The sequence below is a fragment of the Saccostrea cucullata genome, unplaced genomic scaffold (genome assembly GCF_032062105.1).
Source record: "Saccostrea cucullata isolate Sc308-1 unplaced genomic scaffold, CSIRO_AGI_Scuc_v1 ctg1419, whole genome shotgun sequence".
Lineage (NCBI taxonomy): Eukaryota > Metazoa > Mollusca > Bivalvia > Ostreida > Ostreidae > Saccostrea > Saccostrea cuccullata.
In genome coordinates, this window is record NW_026940088.1 from 6,794 (window position 1) to 29,022 (window position 22,229).

Genomic DNA, 22,229 nt, shown 5'->3' on the forward strand with positions numbered 1-22,229 from the left:
TTTTTCCAAAAAATTCAAAATCTTGATCCCAATAAATGGGAAATGATGTCTTTTAGTTTTGTTCTTTTTTATTAATATTTTTTTTATCGAACTGAATTTAGCAAGTACATAAGCTCTGTATAGGATTTTGAAAGCGCATAACTCCGCTCTCCCTAACGGCTGCACCGTAAAAATATTAAATTACAATTTACAAGCCCCTGTACAAAGAATTGAATATAGATTTTTCAAACTGCACAACGGCTATTTTTGATTTTGTTATCCACTCCACCCGATCCGCCACCCATTCCTCCAAAATTACTTTCCCTATAACAAAAAAAAAAAAAAAGAAAAAAAAGAAGAAGAAAAAAAACGTCCGACAAATGAACGCTCAGGTTTACTTAATTAATAACACTAACTGGAATTTAAACCGGAGAGTTAGGTGTCGTGTCTATTGAAAGATATTGACTACTGCAACTATTCTGTCAATGATTAATTGAATATTTATATATCTTTTGTTGGCTTTTGTGACAAAAGCTACATAAGGCCGTGTTTGTTTGAAGTCAAAAATCGAAAAGGCCCGAAAACATGAAAATCATACAGAATTTCGTTTTCCTTTTAAATACATTTTTACTCATATCAGGAAATTTACAAGACAGTTATTCAAAATTAAGATTCGGTTACAGATTGGACAGAAAGATGATTGATTCCTATACTGAGTATAGTATACTAGACTGTGTAGAAGAATGTTTAAGAACCACGCGCTGTAAATCTGTTAGTTATTACAAAGGAGCCAACTACTGTGAAATCAGTTATGAAAATGAAACTACTGCCCACGACAAATACAAAGAAGACAAGGGGTGGACCTACAGCGAGAGAGAGGACTGGGACCCGGTAATTATATTTTATTCATTAATTAATTAGTTAAGCATAAAATTATAAAATAAAATCATTTATTGCCATTTAATTTCATAAGGCTTACGAGGTTATAAATCACTCAACTTTAATGTGTGTTTCAAAATTTCGAAAAGAAGCATTTTCCCTTTATTTACCGATCATGACAAGGAGCACATGATAAAAGCCAGGATCACAAGGGTTGCTTATCTGTTACCACTCCACTGGACTCGATGCCACTTCTAATTAGTTTTCTCTGTTCCTGATTTATAATGTTTCATTGTAGTTTGGAGTTTGAATTATGTTTATTAGTTTGAATTATGTTTATTATCTCCATGATTGTCATGCAGTAATGGTCATTTGTCATATTGGGTATTGTGATTTAGTATTAATGCTTGTTTGTAACTGGTCTGCCTTTGAGATGGTTGTATTTCTTACGATTACATAAGAGGTATTCGCCATTGACTTGCAAATAAGACGGGGGTTTTTTGTTGCTAGAATTGAGTGAAAATGTGAAGCCAATTCTGTAATGTTTTAATCAATGTCTCACATAATATAATCTAGAAATGTTCTAAATGCGAGATATTAAAAGTCCAAACAATATATGATTTTCTTGCAATCTTATAAACAATTCACTTGATCTGTCATTGTTTGTTTATTTTAAATCAATTTTCATAACTTCTATAGCTTAATTGACACAGTAATGTTTTTGGCATAATGTCAGTTTCTTTAACAAAAAAAGTTACCTGTAAGATAAAGTCAGATATTTTGTTTTCCAAAGTAATTTGAAAAATTTAGAATTAAGAATAATAAAGACGGATTAAACGAATACATGTTTGTCGATAATCGCAAATGACAAATATGGTTATGACCTTTTTTTGGCATCTGGTTTGGAGTGTCTTTTTAAATGATGCAACCCTTTTTCGATAAAAATCTCTTGTAACCACTTTTACAAAATGAGTATTGGTTTTGTTCTGAAAATATTTTATTGCGTAATTCATACAAAAATATTGGTTTCAAGTCCTTGAAACTTAGAAAACCTTCACTACATTTTATTGCAGTTTCGTGTTTTTGTTTGTTAGTATGTTGTACTGACCTGTGCAATTGTTGTAGGTTCTTTTTATTTTATTGCATAATTCATACAAAAAGATTGGTTACAAGTCCTTGAAACTTAAAAAACCTTCACTACATTTTATTGCAGTTACGTGTATTTGTTTGTTAGTATTTAATGTTCAAACTGTAACAAATGTTCTTACACTTTTATAAACAATTCCGATGGTCTGCCATGTATGAATATGTCGATACTGCAAACACCAAATATGATCAAGACCTCTTTTTGACCTCCGGTTTGGAGTATCTTTTAAATGATGCGACCCGACCGTTTATCGATAAAACCTTATTGTTATCATTTAAAAAAAAGAGTATTGGTTTTGTTTTGAAAAATATATTATTGCATTATTCTTACAAAAGAATTACTTCCAAGTTCTTGCAACTTGCAATATATACAATAATTATAGTTATAGTGATAGTCAACCAAGCTATTACATCTGTAGTGAACATGTAAAGTTATTAATACTAGGGAGCACTGGTTCATAACTCTGGGATGCACAGAGGGGGAGAGAGGTCAAAAAATATTCCAGTTTCCGATTTTCAAATTTCTAAATTTAATTCTTATTTTATAATATTTCAGCTTTGAAAATTTTTATCGATTTTATATCCCATTTTGTTTTAGAAAACATAGACCACAAGCTTGCCTTTCTAGCAGATTTCTATAGTTCATACATTAGTGTTAGATGCATTTTATGTTTAAAATTCTCAGCTTGTCCTCTCTTTTAACCGAAGTGATAAGTATAGAAATTTTGGCGAAATTCCATCAGAATTAGGAATCTCGGGAAAATGCCCTACTTCTGAACCACTCTATGGCTAGCTCCGTGTAAGCTTTAAATCAAAATAAGACATTTAAATCCTTAACACGAATTTTATCTGTGTTCCAATTCGTATTTAAAAAATCTCGTTATTCTTTGTGTTTTAATACATTATATAGCATAATAGATTTGGATTTTTAAAACCTGTACTTTAAGTCACCTGTAACCATATAAAGGTTGACAAAACTCTCAATTCTTAACTTGATAGGTTTTTGTCAACTTAATGTACATTGCAGGTTTTAAATGTTGAAAACAATACATGAAGTGTATAATATTTTCTGAACTTCGTTAGTAAAGAAATCTTTTTATTTAATACACAATTATGCATAAATATTAAACATTCGAAATGTTCAACATTATATCATCTTCGGAAATGACAAATCAAATGCCAAAAAGTCACCTAATTATATTATATCCTGATGCATAATAATTTTACAACATCATTATCCAGAAGTGTCTATGTTAATAAACAAACGCCACATCTTTTTCACAACATTTGTTAATGAATGCTGGACATGGTAGATCAGTTCCATGAATCTTTGAAAATATATCCAAAAGCAATTTGAAAAGAGAAAGAAATATTTCCTAATGAAATGACAACCTCACTGGATGCACTGCAGGGGGAATAATTTTTGGGACATAGATCACAAACTTTCATCATTTTCATATACCTGCCATTATCTGAATTCCCCAAATTTTCATGAATTATTTCATTCACTCTCAGCTGCTGTTCATTGTTGGTTCAATTGTAGGAGCAAACTGCTATGTTTCTCTGTTATTAGCTGTTCCTCAATCTCAGCCTTATACAAGCCGTAAAGTTGGTGTTCGCGTTTTGACAAAAATATCGAACCACTGCTGTTGTACTCAGTGAAAATATTGTGTAGTGTCCCTTTTTAAATCCTGATTGTTTACAAAGATTTTCGAATTTTTTTTTCAAAAAATTAACAGCAGGTTCAGAATCTGCATACCTGCAGGTTTCTGCTTGTGCCTACCTAATTTAGAGTATTTACCACCCTTGGGCTGTATTTTTGGAGAAATATATATTACTTTCTCCATCCGATAAGGACATCTTGACTCATGAAGCTTTACATGGGAGATGTAAAGTCAGAAATCAAGTGAACTATCATTTAAGGTATTTAATCCCTGATAGGAACAAATTCAATGAAATTGAATACATAACAGATATGTAGGTATTGATTACTCAGTTTACTTATAGGCGATTTTATTCGCTCAACAAAGTTTCTAAACATATTACGCAAAATTGTACGATTACATGTCTAACAGACTCTTATATACATGTGTATCATGGAAGGGACAAGAGGGAGCATACTACTGCAAAGAACAATATCTATTATTCAGCAACATTCAATGTCGATCCGGAAGAAATCTCAACATTCGTTCCGCGCACTCGAATGCGCAACAATGTACTGTAGTGTATATTCTCCCAGTCTCTGATGCGATGATATAATAAATTCACAGCTTTAAAAAAACAATTTTGCATCTCCACAGTGTTTAATTCAAATAAGAAAAAAAAAAAACATTTAATGAATCAACATCTTTTTAACATATTGTGAATGTAATATAAGTTAATATACATGTAGCTCAAAAGTTTTATATGAAAGATGTATTCACTAAGGATTTGAATTAACAGGATATCTAAGAAGTACAAAATAATAAAACAGGAAAAAAGTTTTTTTTTTATTTTGATGACTGCAATTAATAAATATTACCTGGACATTCATTATTCACTTAATATCTTATGTCTTACAGAAAATAACAGGATCTTGTTCGGAGGCAACATGCAAAATATACCAAAAATGTATCCCCAAATCCCTTGGAAGTTATGAATGTGTACTATCAGGTACGTTTTTTTTGTTTCAAGTCCTTTTCAGTGCATTTCATCTAGCATTGATACGCCTGTATTAGTCAGAGTTACCTTTTTGTGCCTCTATACGGATCCCTGCTTATAGGACCCATTAGAGCCTGTTTCCTTTTTAAGCAGTGGGATTCAAAGCCGTGGCGTAAGGATCAACTCCATACAATGCGACTCTAGATTGATTGTATGTTGTTTAACTTCCCTCTCTAGAATTTTCACTTATATGGAGACACCACCACTTGCCGTTGGAGAGCTGCAATTTTTGTCATATATTCGGCACTTAGGGTAATTGAGCAGGAAAGGATCATTTAATATTATTAAATAAACAACAAGAGGCCCAAGGGCCTTGAATCGCTCTTCTGATAAATTGTACAATCTATCACTTCTATTCGAAGCCTCCAACTCTATTAGAATCATAAGACCCAAAATGCATCAACTTACAAAGTTTGATAATATGATGCCAGCTAAGACTGAAGATATTATAATATAATTATAAAATACCATAAGTAGGTCACAGTGACCTACCTTTTGATTGAAATTTTCTGAGGAATCAAGATACATTAATTGACAAGACTGATGATTCTAATTTAGTAAGTACCTGAGATATTCAAAAGTAGGTCACCATGACCTACTTTTTGATAAACATTCTCTGAAAACCCAAGATGCATCATCTGACAAAGTTTGACGATTCTAAGCCAATTAGTACCAGAGATAATTAAATATAGCCATCAAATGTCAAAAGTAGGTCATGGTGACCTACTTTTTGGTCGACGTCATTCAAAAACAAATAATGCATAAATTGACAAAATTTGATGATTCTAAGCCAATAAGTACCTGAGATATTCAAAATTAGGTCACCGTGACCTACTTCTTGTTGGACATTCAATGAAACCCTAAGATGCCTCAACTGACAAAGTTTGATAATTCTGAGCCAATAAGTACCAGATATAATTAAATATAGCCATAAAATGTCAAAAGTAGGTCACAGTGACATACTTTTTGGTCGACGTTCTCCGAAAACCCAAGATGCCTAAACTGACAAAGTTTTATGATTCTAAGCTTATACGTACCTGAGATATTCAAAAGTAGGTCACTGTGACCTATTTTTTGGTCGACATTCTCTGAAAACCCAAGATGTTTCAACTGACAAAGTTTTATGATTCTTAGCCAATAAGTGCCTGAGATACTTAAATATAGCCATAAAATGTCAAAAGTAGGTCACTGTGACCTAATTTTTGGTCGACGTTCTCCGAAAACCCAAGATGCATCAACTGACAAAGTTTGATGATTTTAGGTCAATAAGTACCAGAGATACTTAATTATAGTCACAAAATGTCAAAAGTAGGTCACCATGACCTACTTTTTGGTCGTCACTCTCCGAAAACCCAAGATGCATCAACTCACAAAGTTTGATGATTCTAAGATTCTAATAAGTACTGGAAATACTTAAATAAAGTCATAAAATGTCAAAAGTAGGTCACCGTGACCTACTTTTAGGTTGCCACTCTCCGAAACCCAAATATGCATGGACTCACAAAGTTTTATGATTCTAAGCCAATAAGTACTGGAGATACTTAAATATAGCCATAAAATGTCGAAAGTAGGTCATCGTGAACTACATTTTGATCGACAGTTTTCAAAGACCCAAGATGCATCTACTGACCAAGTTTGATGATCGTAAGTCTGAAGGTAATCAAAATATGCGTTTTAAACAATTTGAAAACAAATGTCAACAAAATTCAAAAAGTGACCTGCTTTTTCATAAATATGTTTTAAGGCCCCAAGATGCATCAAAGTACAAGATTTGATGATTCTAAACATCCCAGTGTCTGAAATAATGGGATTTAATGTTTTCAAAAGGATAAGTCATAAAGTTCAAAACGTAGGTCACGATGACCTACTTTTAAATTGACATTGTTTGAGGACCCAAGGTGCATCAACTGACAAAGTTTGATGATCATAGGCCTAAAAGTGTCCAAAATATGCCAAAATATGCCTTCAAATCAATTTGAAAACGAATCTCCGCAAAATTTAAAAAGTAGGTCACCGTGACCTACTTTTGAGTTAACATGATGTGAAGTCGTAAGATGCATCAACTTACAAGAATTGATGATCCTAGTCCTTATAGTAAGCAAAATATACACATTTTTATTAATTGTAAATTTAGGTCAACTTTGAAGTGACCCTGAGACCATGCCCTTTGTTCCAGGGTAATTCCCCGTGCAGATTCTAATCTTCGACATATCCTGATCCTTGTATGTAAGTTCGGTGAAAATCTGCCTGGTGGTTATGGAGAAGATTTTATAGCAACCAGTACTTTTGGTTTTGTTTTCCTGATTATCTCACCTAGTTTAAGGGTCCCAACCCTTTTTTTAGTATTAATGGTAGCCCCTGGGCCAAGGATACCCTGTGACAAATTTGGTACTGATTGGCCAAGGGGTTCTTGAGTTATGGCCCATATTCTAAAAAGTTTACGTACACCGCACACCGCACAAATGGCCATAGCATTAGCTCTTTGAGCCTTTGGCTCAGAAGAGCTAAAAATGGCTAATAAAAAAGTTTGACAGACGTTATGAGACGGGATTACGTTTATTTGTCACTGTTGGTTGTAAAAATCACTGATTAATAACACGTAGCAAATCAGCTCAGTTATTATTTTTGTGATAAGGAAAAGAAACGTACCTTAGAGTCTTGCCTTACTAGCAACAAATTTATATTTTTACATCCTTTGTTTTTCCTCAATCTTTGAAGGTGATTAGACACAGATTGGACGTTAATATTTTTTGTATAATATCACGACACATATATTTTAATAGCATTTCACACAAAAATATATTAATTTTTCTTATTTAATCTAAAAGTTATTTAAACTTCAAATTTTCGGATGGGTTTGATTGACACATCCTTGCACTCTTACAAATTTTACTTTAATTCTTAATACTTCGAAAATTGACAATCTTTTTGTGTATTAATGAAAAATATTAAAACTTTAATCCAGAAAAATAATTATATTCAGAGTAGAAATGTTCGGAAACAAAACTCCTTCACAAGTATCGTCATTCCTTTCTAAGTATTATATCGTGTACAAAGCTAAGCAAATTCATCACACCCGTGAAACGTACACAGTTTTTGTAAACAGGGCACGAGCTCTGTTATTATTGATGTTTACGATTCACGATTTTCCTAAATATTAAGAATAAAATTAAAATTTATGAAAGTGTAAGGATGTGTCAATCAAACTCGTCTAAAAAACTGAAGTTTTAATAACTTTTAGATGAAATAAAATTTTTAATATATATTTTTGTGTGAAATGCTGTTGAAATATATTAATTGTAAAACTATTATACACAAGATATTAACTTCAAATCTGTGTCCATGCGCCTTTGAACAAACCAGATCAAATCGAGTGCGCCGTCGGTCAGCAACTTTCGATCTGAGCGCATGTAAACATTGCCATGGTTAAGGTAGAATGTTTCTGAAGTACACTCGTACTTGTGATTAACGACATTTGCTGACTTAAACAACATTTGATGAGTTTTTATAAGGTTATTAATTGATTGTTTTGACATTTTAAGTTGAACTTTATCGTCATTCTCGATTACGTTTGTTTTTTATATTGTTTGCTATTCCTACGCTGCACTCAAAGAACGGATTGGAGTATGGCGGCGTAAAAGAGAAATAATTTTTAAAATTTGAAATATTCGTAATTGGAATAATATACGTTCTTATTATCAGAATTTATCGATGAGAAAACTCACGCCTTTTTACTCACAAACTTAACATAAAAGAGCTTCCCACTATAATAATCATTTGAATTGCTATCATTAAGAATTGTAAACATTAAAAATGGATTTTTAAAATTCAGTTGAAACTGTGTCCCTGTGCCTTTAGAACTGAAAAATGCATGATAATTTACCGATACAATTAATCGAAACCCTTGCTAAGGTTTCTGAAATTTATTTTTAAAAGCCTCAAATGTCAAGAAGTATGAAAATACCAGATTCCTACTTTTAGTGATGACTTCGTGTAAAACAGAAATAAAATTATTGAGAGTTAGATTTATTATCCAAAGTACATTGTAAATATAGTTCTGAATAATGAATCAGCTTTATTGTATCAGACTGTGAAATCCCCCCGGATGTAGATGGCGCTGACATGAATAGTGTGGAGAGATGGGATGCAATAGGAATCTATAGACAGCTGAATATAAAGTGCAGAGATAAGTACAACCTAAAAGGACCAGGGCTTCTCAACTGTCTTTCAAATGGACAATGGGAGATTCATTTAATTTGTGGTATGAAAAGAAGAATCACAAGTAATTAAATGACTTCCGTTTAGTCTCAATCAAGTCTTGTTTTGAAGGTCAGAAAGAGTTGTAAGTCTATTAGAAATTACAAGTATTCATTTTTTTTCTTTCAGTAATATTCTGTTTATTTCTCAGAAACTAGAGTTGGGTATTGCGAGTGAAAACCATATTGCGATATATTGCAATATTTTACTTTGAATATTGCAATATATTGTGATATATTGTAAATTAATTATCATTCATAAATTTGTGCAGAAAGTTTAAAATGCTGTCAAGTTCAAAGGGGGGGGGGGGTAAGACATTAATCGCACACATAATTATAATAACGTTTAATTAGATACCAGGTAAAATATTAAAACAAAATGTACTCATTTGATGTATTTTTCAAATTGAAAAAAAAGTTTATGCATAGTATATTCTTTATACGTTTTTTTTTTTTTTTTTTTTTTTTGGGGGGGGGGGTTGTTTTATTTAAATAGCATAAAATGTACATTAATGATTAAAACAATACATACTATATGGAAATTTTATGTAGTCACAGAATAAAATTAAAGCCAGAAAGAAATTGTGACCTATTTTCGGGCGTTTGGTGTTTTAGTCAGACCCGACCTAATTTCACATTATGACATACGATCAGGAACTGCAACGGACCTATTTCTATTGTTTTAATATACATGTTCCTGGTATAGCATGAAGATGTTTAAAATGGCATGAAACTTGTTTAAAAATGATAAAAAGCAATACTGTATCATGTGAAAACATGGATGGCCATTTATTTGTAATATGTATCTTGAACTTAACATTCATCGTAGATCGTGTAGATTCCATGAGATTTTGAGAACCACAGTACACATGGTATACACCCTGCAGAAATGTTTTATATATTTTCTTTCTGATTAATTTTATTTAAAAGTCTTTTTTATAAATTATTAATTTTATTTTAAAGTAAGATATTTAAAATTGCGACTGTGAATGAAAAGCTTCCTCTCTCTCTCTGTCTCTCTCTTTTCTCTCTATCTGCCTCTGAAAGCTGACGAAGTATTTTTTAACTATATTGAAAAGGCCTTGGGAAGTTACAAGTATTATTTCAGCAGTTTCTACAATAAAGGAGGTTTTTATATATTTTTATAAATATCATGAAATACCGGTATCTGATTTTCACATAGCGATATATTGTCGTGGTGGATAATACCGCGATATATTGTCGTGGTGGATAATACCGCGATATACCGATATACCGGTAATATTGCACAGCCCTAATCTTTAAATGAGAGACAGTTTCTGTCAGAAATTGTCTCTCAATTAAAGATGTACAAATACTATTAAATAAAAAATGAATACAGCTAGTTTAGTTAAAGTACTGGTGTGTAATTAAATTACCGGTGTGTAAATCACACAAGACCTGCACATAGGCATATTTTTATATTTGATGTAATACACATGTATATGCCTTTGTATCAAGACTGTGTGGTTCACACATGGATAACTCACACAGAACTTAAAAACCTTCCTTAAATATATTTTTGTTGTTGTTACTCAACGTACCTCTTGACAATTTTTTACTCATATGGAGACACAATCCCTTACTTGCTGCTGGTGGGCTGCAAATTTTGACCTTTACTCGTCACTGCCGGCCATTGAGCAGTGAGGGATCTTTATCGTGCCAGTACTTACTGCGACATGAGACCTCCGTTTATACGGTCTCATCCGAAGTTTCCTCGTCCAACAGTGGGATTCGAACACGTGATGTATGGATTGACTCGCTACTCCGCGACTCCTGAGCAGAAGCATTAACCACTGCGCCACGCAGGCGACATGTGATGTTGTATATTTATCTCTACATGTGCATTTACTTTCTCAATGACTTCATCTCTTCCAGAGTGGCCACGCTTCGGAAACAAGGCGTATTCTGTCGGCAGCCGTAAACTAAATGGGATTAAAGCTAAGGTATGTCTCCTGTATAAAAAGTTCTAAAAACATCAAAATACTTCATTGGGTGGATTTCTGTATTCAGTACATTAGCCTTGTCAGTGCGTACACTCTATTCTGAGGTTCGGTGCTGACTAACCTTTATACTGCAATTTTAGCCAATACATAATTTTCTATGGAATTTTACGTTTTTTCCGAATATAAGAAGTACATGTAGCTACAGGTGTCAATGATCGTCAAGAGATGTTTTCTCCTTCATGGCATCTTATCCCACCTCTGATATTCTAAAGATTCTGTTTTCTGTGCTTCCGATTTGTAACGGTTACAACAGAACTTTGAGTGTAAATTCTTCTATTTATCTTTTTGTTTCTTTCAAATGTCACAGATAGATAATCTTTGTGAGATACAGAAGTATCCAGTATAGGCAATGTTAACACTATGGCTCATATTAGAGAATACAAAAAATAAAGATTTTATTTAAAAGTACCTAAAGCAACATCACTAAAATGGGGCGTTACTTTTAAAAAGAAATTAATACTTTCAAGAGAGAATGAATAATGTTCTTAAATGTATTTCAAAAACAATTTCCAAAAGATATGACAGATTATTGTAAAATCATTTAAAATACTGGGTAAGAACAAAAAAATGGAACCCTTTTTTCATTAACAGTTTTAACCTATTTTTTTATTTATTGTCAGTCCTTCAGTGCATTTAGGAATATGCATGTACAAATATCTCATGCCAATGTTCGCTTTGTTTTAATCTACAAGTAAAAAATCTAATTCTACATAAATAAAAAAAACTACATATCATTATTCTCTTTCAGGAGGCCTGTACATCTAAGGGAGCATATTTGGCAGAAATAGAAAACAAAGAAGAAAACACCTGGATAACGGAATATTTACTGAAGCCTTTATATGGTATGGAGAAGAAAATCCTTTAATTAATGTTGAATTATAAAATTTAACGGAATTAATATGAGATTTATATTTTTTCACTAAAATGCATACTTATAAAGAAACAATACTTGCAGAAATTATTTGATTGATTCAAATGATAACATTATTTTTGACGATAAAAGTATATCCATCTGCATTGGTAAATACTAATTAACCCCCGTCTCCCGCAGTCACGCATTTTAACGCGAAAACCATTACCCTACCTATTTCTAACGCCAAATCCTACAAATACATTTTCCCAGTAATCACGTATTTTTCCCTCACTTTCACTTTTAGAAATACATTTAAGGTCAGACGACACGTTCCATAAATAATTTTTTTGTATCTCTTGGTATTAAATTAAAAAATATGCATATTTGTCATTTTTGTGATTCCTTCATTGAAGTCTATATGTTTCATATAAAAGTACACCAAAAATTGTGATATAGGCCATTCAGATGATTACCCATATGGGATATTTAAGAAATATCACCCTGTGGTATCTTGTCCAGTGCCTGGTAAGCTAAGGTGAGGAAATTTGTTTAAGTACCTAGACTTTAATAACAAATTCTTTGGAAAAATTATATACATTTTTTTAGGAACGTGACGTCTGACCTTAATTTTCGATTTTATGCCAATTCCCTTCTATTTATACAACCGTTCATGTCAGCTTAGTCGGCGTTCGCCTCGTGACGGCAAACAATAGCACGATAAAGATCCTTCGCTGCTCAATAGCCCTGAGTGCCGAGTGAAGGTCAAAATTTGAAAATTTGCCCTTCACTGGTATTTGATGACGTCTATATAAGTGAAATATTCTCGAAAACAATGTAACATACAATCAATCAAACAATCTATTTCATACTTGCAAATATCTCATAAGATAAGAAAACAATATCAATGTATTCAAATATTTCGTGGTAATTATTTACACTGAACCTTAGGGAAGCTTTAACCGCGCTATAAAGTGCTTCCAGGGAAATGGCAAAGCTATATTTCTATGACGTGAAAATTAAGTGTGTGTTGCCTAACAGTTCAATAAGTTATAAAGAGTTAATTGTTATTTACACTTTTGTACCCATGCAATTTTCTCTAGTATGGGTATACTATTGCTCCCCCCCCCCCTCACCCCCAATAAAAATATACAATAAACAAATAGACAAACAAAGGTACAAAAAAATAATATTAATACGCAGAATCACATTCCTTGCATTTATGTTCATCATATTAAGATTAAGAAAAAAAGGAATAAATGAAAAAAAAAAAATACAGTAGCAAATGAAACATGCAATTGTTTCAATATTTAAATGCGCATTTCTATGCACATTCTTTTTTTCAATTGTAATTGCTGGAAAAATGTTTTTGAAAGATCCTTATCTCATGAAAATCGAACAAAAATGAGTCGCTTTAAACTTTATCATTTCCTCAAGTAAGTGTCAATTGCTTAAAAAAGGAATTAATTTTCACCTAAATTTTGACTTGTCGAATATGAAACAAACTGAGTGTGTAAAGGATGTTTTTATTCAATAAGTAAAATTTAATGTTAAAAAAAATAAGGACCAAACTTTTTGTCTATATTAAATGTTACGTCTTAGCAACTATACTTAAAAAACACATCATGCACATTTCACTTTACTTTCTAAAACATATTTTAGGAAGTAAGTTTCTTCTTATCACGTAATTTATGAAAGAAAAAATCGGAGTGTTTTGAATTTTTTTCATGAATAGTTACCCTTTAATTTTGAATACTAGTAAATAATCTCTTTCAATCCAAAACATCAAAAAACTTATTTTTATAGTAGCTGACCGGTCCTCCGGGCAGCATGAATAACTTTTTCTGACAGTATAAAAATCTCTTTGGTCAATATCTGGATTTTCCCCTTAAATAGTGATTTTATTTAACATTTGGATCATTTAATTTTTACAGACTTAGGATATTTGATAAATTAACGAAAAGGAGTAAAAGTGTGCTAAATTAAAAAAAAAATATATTAACTAAGGTTTACTGTATAAAGGGTTATTTTATCCCTGTTTTATTTTCGCCCTCTCACTCTTAGAAGTGAAGTGAATTGCTCCGTTTTAATTTCGCCCAGTTTCAATTTTTTTTTTAGAGAAATCAGGTTGTGTTTCATCATTACCCCCTCCCCCCGTTTTAGATTCGCCCTCCTGTGTTAAGGGCGAATGGGACGAAAATAAAACGGGGCGAAAATTCACATTTATCACAGATTCATATAGCAAACTCAAGTCAGCTATTAATCCTTATTATGTACTGTATATGCACTTTAAAAATCTTCTTCACATCAAAATGTCCACCTTTTAGCGGCTTTGGTGCGAAAAATGATGCGCTTCATTCATTAATGCCGCTGAGAAATCATTGCTAAATATAATTCACAGTAGGAAATGTGTAGCTCTTTTGATTTATTTATAGAAGAAGGATATGGAGATAACGAACAGTATTCAAGATCAAAAGTCAATTTAACAATACAAAATAGGAGCAGAGCAAACAAGGACCTCCAAAGTATCGGAGATGGGATCAGGTGCCATGGAGGACTGAGCATCTTCTGCCGAGCAGTCACATCCGCCGTATGCTCCTTGTCATGATTGGGATATAACAGTAAAATCCGTCGCCAATTAAGTGTATAGTAATAGAACAACAATTAGTATGAAAAACATCATTCAGCATTTGACTAAATGATAAAAATTATATTCGCTGAAAAGGTCTTTGTATCGATCATAGAACTTACGAAATGATGACTTTAAACGAGACAGCCTAAATTCCTGTTTCATCAACTTGTTTGTCAATATTTACCTCGTTTTAGAAATTGTTCTTGGTATGTTATAATGCTGCATAGGTACATGTAAGGGAAAGTGACAAGTATAAGAACGCGCTAAATTATATCTACACATAATACTATATGTTTAAGGCGATTTTGTGTCAATAACTTTCTTCTACATTTCTTATTTAATCAAAATCAATGCTATACACTGGAATTTTGTATTTTTTTTTTTGTTCACCAAGATCTGATTTAAATTAAAAAAATCCAAAGAAAATTGCTTTGGTTTCGATTGATTTATTGATTGTTTATTGTTTAACGTCCTTATCGACAATTTTTCAATCATATGGAGACGCCACCAATTGCCGGTGTAGAGCTGCAAATTTTGTCCTTAACTCATCACTCAAGGGCATTGAGAAGTAAAGGATCTTTTTCGTGAAAGCACCTACTGCGATTCGGGACTGTACTTTGTGTGGGATTCGAACCCGCGACGTAAGGATCAACTCCTTACTTCAAGACTCTAGAGCTGACACTCTAACCACTGCGCCATGCGGGCGACTTGATTTCGTTTCGATGTTACATATAAGGTAGATCAAAAAGCATTGTGAAAACTGATCTTAATAATTATTAATCAAATATTGTTATCATCCTTTAGCATACACGTATTTTAAACAACCTTGAACATATACTAGGTTTTGTGTAATGCAATTAACAAGGAAAGAATGTTGCTCATCTACAACTTTTTAACTCCTCAAGTGAAATTATTGCAGTTTTGCTATAAATTAATTTGTTTTGAGCTACATGTAAAGTAGAAATACGTTTGAATTTTTTTTTTCTATAAATTCTTTCTTTTTTGAGAACATCTTATGTACCGTCAGATTCGGAATCATTGTAGAAATTTGACGTCGAAATGACGTAAGTAAATATTTGCCATAACGAGAAAGACTAGAACATATCTTGTTTGTTGTTTGAAAAGTACATGTATGGCATATATAACTACAGGGAACGTCTGGTCAAAAGTCAAAGTACAGACACACGTATAAATGAATATTGAATTCATGGATGAAGAATTGCTTAATAGTTATGAATATAACATTTTACATTTCGTTGTGGACATAAATTCGTTAGTCTATTCATACCTCGAAAGCAACAAAAACAACCCCCCGCCCACAAAAATTTGTGATTTCACAGCATATTAATTTTTAAATATCTTTCATTATTAAATAATTAACCTTTTATCAATTTTGATGAATCTTTAGGATCAACCAAAAAAATTAATTAAAAAAAGCATTTTCTTAAGATTATATATTACAAGTAGTTACATGGCTAATTGTTAATTTAAATTGTATTTATGTTCATTGGTTCTATCATTTAATTTTTTTCCATAAAAGAAGGTAAAGATATAACCGAATGGACTTTATCCGTTTTGTGGATTGGTGGATATTGTTCAGAAGAAGATTCGTGTCTGTGGCAAGGCAGCAAGAAAATTCTTTATGACAACTGGCACACTGGTGATCCAAGTGGTGACGGACTATGTGTATTTCTTGCCAGAAGTGGGAAATGGGCTGACTTTCCTTGTGAACGTGAAAGATTCTACGTATGTGAAAAGTCCGTTTAATATTCGTCAAAAAAAAAAAAAACAACAGTTTGAGTGATGATTTTTCTAACTTGCAAATCTAGAGCTTCATGAAATGAATGTGTTCGGAGTCATGTTTTTTCTTTATTTTTTTGTTAACCTAAAACTTCCTATTTCTAAATTTTTGAATTAAAGGGTACAAAAAGGGAATGGAATTAGTTTTCTTTGTTTTATTGACATATTTTTTTTTTATTATAATATAAATTTACTGCCATTCGGTAACCCGACATTAGACTTTAGGACATTAGACCTTAGGACAGATGACACAAACCGAAAACGGATGCCTGGATTGGTATATAGTTTTCAACCTTTTTTATTGCAAATGATGCAAGAAGTAAATGTAAAGAATTTGTAAACCTTCTGTGATATTCAAATTTCTACCCATCTGAAATAATCCTTATCATTCTATATAAATATTTTTCACTTCAAATTCCTTTATTCGTATAACTTTGAATAAAATATTGAAAAGTATGCGGTGAAACTAATTTTTTTTTATTCATAAGAACATGACCAAAGTTGTTATGTTCATTTTTTTTTACAAGAGTTTGTTTGTATCATCTGTCCTTAAGTCTACCAAAAGCTTACTGAACGGTAAAGATTTGACCGTCCCTCCAAAATAAACGGTGAGTTACAACTGAAAAAAAAATATATTCTTTCTTGTCAACGACTGGCGTCCCTTGTTTTGTATGTGTATGGATCGTATTTACTTTATAATCAGCAAGTAAGATTTAGTGTGCATGAATACGTCGGGGTGTAGCCTTGACGCTTTTTCAAGTCCTATGCCCTTTTACTTAAGATATGTCACTCGTCACCTTTTTAGAAAAGTTCAAGCAGAACCTCTTACTTCAAAACTATTCATTAAAATTCAATTTTTATAACATATTTAATTTTAACAATGTTAATGTTTTAACATTCAACGAATAAACTGCTCAAGAAGCTACCAAGAGTCAAGATTTGTGAAGGACTATTTCTTGTGGTGGAAGGATATTTAGCAGATAATTCTGCAAATCTGCACATTTATTTAATTTAATATCTTGGAATTTTAGCTTTGCATACTTTTACGCGGAGAATATTTCCATAATGATATTGCTAGGAATATTTGATATAGGTCTTAATTTATATAGTTAGAATACGTTTTACATCTCCCTGCAACAATTTTTGCCAAAAAACGGAGATATTTTAAATAAGTCAAGATAAATTTTACATCATTTCTTGCCTGAAAATCACATATTTTGACCAATATTTCAAAATTTACACCACTGACCCCAATTTTTTCTTTCATTATTTTTAACTACTCGATACTTGTGATTGATCAGCACCTAAGTCGTAAAATGCTTGATTTAAGAAATGTTTTATTGCCTATATAGTTTTTAATACCTCAAAAATGTTACTTTTTAGTGCAAAAAGGTCACACAATAATTTACGCGCATTAATTTGAAAGATTTGTTCAATTATAAATATTATTCAAAATATTTTACGCAAAATAAAATCATATTTATTGCCATGGTTACATCTGATAAAATATGATCAAGGTTAAAGTAATTAACCAGGATTAAAATTTAAGTGCAAAAAGGTCAACTTCATTGTACCGTAGATTAGTAAGATGAACACCGACTCCCTTTTTTCTCTGCGATTTTGAGTCTCTCTATATGAGTACTTATCAAAATATACTTCTCAAAAATCCTTGATTTCACAAATTTCACGAGTAACATACCTTAAGTTGCATAAAAACTAGATGTACTGTGAACAATGTGCTCACTGAATGATACTTCGGGCTTCCATACGATTATAACAGCAAAGATCATGTTTTGCTCTTGGAGACGCTAAAATGAGTCAGCTTCAATAGTAAAATGGATTGGTGCACAATTTAACTATAAAACAAAGATTCTGTGAACATCTTATTAAATTTGATTATGCGAAATAAAAGGAGTTGCTGATATAAGATGGGTACCCCAAAGCCTAAAGGATGAACGTACAGACAGACGAACGGACATTCCGATCAGAATATACCTTTAGGCGGGAGTATATAAAAGTAAGTATGCGGAAAGAAATCTTGATTTCGTCATTTTCAGATATTTTTTATGTCGCTTATTGGGCATTTAAGGAATCTAGTAAGTGTGTTTAAAAAAAACCCAAAAAAGAATATCCAAACAGAACAGCGTCTTAACATAAAATTATGTTTTGAGATGGTTGAAAGGATGTCAGTTTCAAACTTATAATTCAAACAGCAATATACTTTTTGAATGTGTTTTGTTCATGATTCATACTGCATTAACTTTTTATTATTGTATAAAATGTTAAATACACTAGACGAATTGAAGTTGGAAACTATAGCCACTGGAAAGACAACTGGAAAGAGAATGGTGCTATCCTTCAAGCTGCTGTAAATCTAGCGAAACGGTGGACAGCACTGAGCAACCAGTGTTACAAAACGTTTATACTGGTGACACCCACTTGGTTGTTGGACTTTTTAAATTTAACTTTCTTCTCTATGTGAATATTTTACTTGAGATTCTCAAAGCACAATGTCTTTGTGTTTTGCTTAAATTTAGGGAAAAGGAATTTACAAAATGTTTTGCTTTATCTATGAGCATGGTACATATGTACGTTAAATGAAATACTAACCGTGGTTATAAATCTTTTTGATCGAACTTAACAACTTTGAACTAAAAAAGAATTTACAAAAAAAAAATAACCTTTATATCAAAACTGGGATAACAAAAAAAATTTTTAGTTAAACTTCATTAATACGTATATGATTATGTAACTATTAATACTGCAAGGAATGAAAAAAGATGAAGATAACGCACACAGATAGATTTCATAAAAACTACAAACAAACATTAATACAATACAGTTCTAACACCAGAGCATCAACACAAACCCCTGGAAGCACACTGAAGGTGTGAAAGGGTGCCTAGAAGACGTAAACATCCCTTTTTGACACAAAACACCCTTATTGATCAAGTTCTATTTCTTAATTTGCATTTTATTAAGCTAATTAAACGTGAAACCGGAAATGATACACTTTATTATAGACTATTAGTTTTAAATCAATTCTGTAACACTCACATTAATATGTACTAGACCCTTTTTACCGACGTAAATGTTATAGATTTTGATTTTTGGCGAAACAACAATATAACTATTCACAAATTAAAACTATAAATATTAAGAGGAAAATTATAGAAAGAAGAACAAATAAAAGCAATTCCTTTAACGGTCATGAGCCATTGCATTTTAAAGATCATCATTTTAGCCATTTTATTTTCAACAAATATCTGGAATTACATATTTGAATGGTTTTATATCGAAAATGGTGTTTTCAGATAACCTCGTTCTAGTCTAGTCTCGCTGTAGATCTATCTCGCGTCCTCTATGAACCTTTCAGGGGTTGTTATTTTATTCTCATAGTTGATTTCACAGTAATTAGCTCCTTTGTAATAACTTTAATTTTATGAACGTTAAAAAGAAGACAAGAAGATTCTGAAACCGGATACACTACCTGTATCATTTCAATCAAGCTGTTTTAAATTATTTTAAGATTTTACCATTATATGAAAAATTTTCCTGAGGTATTGAACCTATTTATGTGTACATTATAATTGATTTGAACATTGAGAAAATTTAAAACTGTATTTTTAAGGGGGTTGTTCTCAAATTAATATAAATAAAGTATTTGAATTTGAAGGTAATTTTACTTTTATGCATAAATTCAGGTTTTATAGCATATAGGATTGTAATTTGATAATTATGCAAGTTATTCATGAGCTCAAAATTCTAATCGATATCTTTAAAAGAATTTTTATCATGTTTCAAAATTCAGTTGACACAACAAAGATGGTATGCTGTCAAAACTATGCGTTCAATAATTCATCCCTTAATATATAATGATTTTGATTTTTCTGCCAAAAAAAATCTTTTTAATATTTTCAAAAGCTTAGCGCATTATATCTCAAACATTATATGTCTTCAGTAAATCCTAGTAGGTTAAACTACTTACTGGGATTAACAAAACGGCTAAATTATTGCGCCTATAAAACTTTGTTGGTATAGTATTATTCTTAGGTATTAATGTACTATTTGTGGTATTTTGACGCATTATTGCAAAAGTATAAATGCATATTTAGCAGGAATAATTTCTGAGGGAGAAAACAACTGGATGAATTGTTAAAATCCTACTTTGGGAAAATTGTAAGACTATTATAAATTGTTTTAAAAAAAGAAAATTATGAATTGGTAAATTCAAATTTGAAACAGATTTTATTAACGTTCATTTAATAATATTTTTTAAAAAGCTGACTATTAATAAATGTGCTAAAATCCAAGAAGAAGGTACAGTTTCAATACAAAGTAAGCCCGATATTTTTCTAAAATATGAAAGTGATATAAGAAAACAAAATTCATTCTTTCTTAATCATAGAAATTCCCTGCAGCAAGAATATACAAATCGTTTTTCTCATATGACCTCCTTAATGCTAATTGTGACGTCATTAACTTGTGCATTTTCCCGTATTTTCTTAAAAAGTTGCAGAAGACATCAATTTTCTGTGGAATTTTCTTTCAGAAAACATACTCTGCCACCGTCGCCCGGAAAGATTTTAAGATATGTGATTTTTCATAACAGTTTACATAATATATCCAAAAATTAAAGTGGGCGACGGTGGCAGACACTATTTTCTAAAGGAAAATAAGCACAGAAATGAGTCATTTTGAGGCTTTTCTGCATGAAACTTAAAAATGCACCAAATTAATGACGTCATACTACCAGAAAGGTCCTCATTCATGCCATATTCTTTCATGATTTATCATATTTATTTACTCAACTATTGTTAAAGCCAATATCATAACTTTTTAAGACCATTCAATTTTTAGGGCACATTAAAGTTCAAACTGTACCTTTAAAAAACAGCAACTAAAACAGCCTGGACCCATGATTATTAAAAATCAAAGGAATTTTTTTTTCTATTTCTAATTTAAATCGGAAGATAATGACTGGGCTATGTTGCATGGATTGGAATCGGTGACAAAATTTGCGTTAAATTTTGGACCAAGCTTAAGCTAACGCACTTTGAAAAACTTATTTTTTTTTTTCAAAGTGCGTTAATATCGACCATATTAACGCACTTTGAAAAAAATGTAAAGATTGATCAATATTCCTACAAATAATCGGTATGATAAATAACAGATCCTAGTTGGATAAACGTTTCTGTGATAACAGGACCTGAGATATCGACGTTTTAAATATTTGAGGTTTTCATAAAAAGAAAGAGAAAAGGGTCTTGAAAAAAAGAGTGACAATTGTTTAAGATTATGAATTCTTTTCTTTTTTTTAATTCTAGTCTTTGATAAGTAGATGTAAAGGTGTAAAGGGGGCACTAACAGTGGACAGCTTTAAGCAACTTAGCATTTATTATAATAAAAAGGGGGCAATTTGATTGTTCAAAACTATGAAATTATTTTCTCTCTCATACCTTTTACTGTACTTAAAAATTTCCAGTTTTCATCTGTTTTAATTAACTCATTTAATATTGAAAGTTTTCAACATCAACATAACAACAGTCAAATCATATTTCACAACCAACTTGAAGATGACGATATGCATCAATTAATTATCTCAGCGAGAGTAAATATGCAATTGCTTGAATTTTACTCTCTACATAAATTTTGTGACAAGGCTTTTGAAATGTTGTGACTAACAAATAATCATTTAATTTGTTTTTCTTCGTTTGCAACTTCTTCAATGTTTAATTTACAATTTCCATCCCTTTAACTTTTAATGACCCTTTCTACAAATTTTTTAGTGGATTTTATGAAAAAAAATATATAGCATGAAGGTAGGTACTTTTTTTTCAAATTCAATATATATCAAAGAGCAAGAGCCACGTTGGCCAATATTTGGCCCTGAGAATTTCTGAAAAATCAAAACCGATCAGTTTAGGTTGCAAATGCAGTATTTATCATTTGGAGTGTTGGTG

General features: G+C 31.5%; 1 protein-coding gene and 1 long non-coding RNA gene across 2 annotated transcripts; both read left to right on the forward strand.

Annotated features, from left to right (window-relative positions):
- Positions 1–525: 525 nt before the first annotated feature.
- Positions 526–8,994, forward strand: LOC134254737 (uncharacterized). The gene is made up of 3 exons (XM_062737268.1): positions 526–870; positions 4,566–4,656; positions 8,792–8,994. The coding sequence occupies exons 1-3, from the start codon at positions 565–567 to the stop codon at positions 8,992–8,994; spliced, it is 600 nt and encodes a 199-aa protein (XP_062593252.1). The 5' UTR covers positions 526–564.
- Positions 8,995–10,855: 1,861 nt separating this feature from the next.
- LOC134254736 (uncharacterized) lies at positions 10,856–16,316 on the forward strand. The gene is made up of 3 exons (XR_009989371.1): positions 10,856–10,924; positions 11,733–11,826; positions 16,007–16,316. It is a non-coding gene; the product is annotated as an uncharacterized LOC134254736 (long non-coding RNA).
- Positions 16,317–22,229: the final 5,913 nt, after the last annotated feature.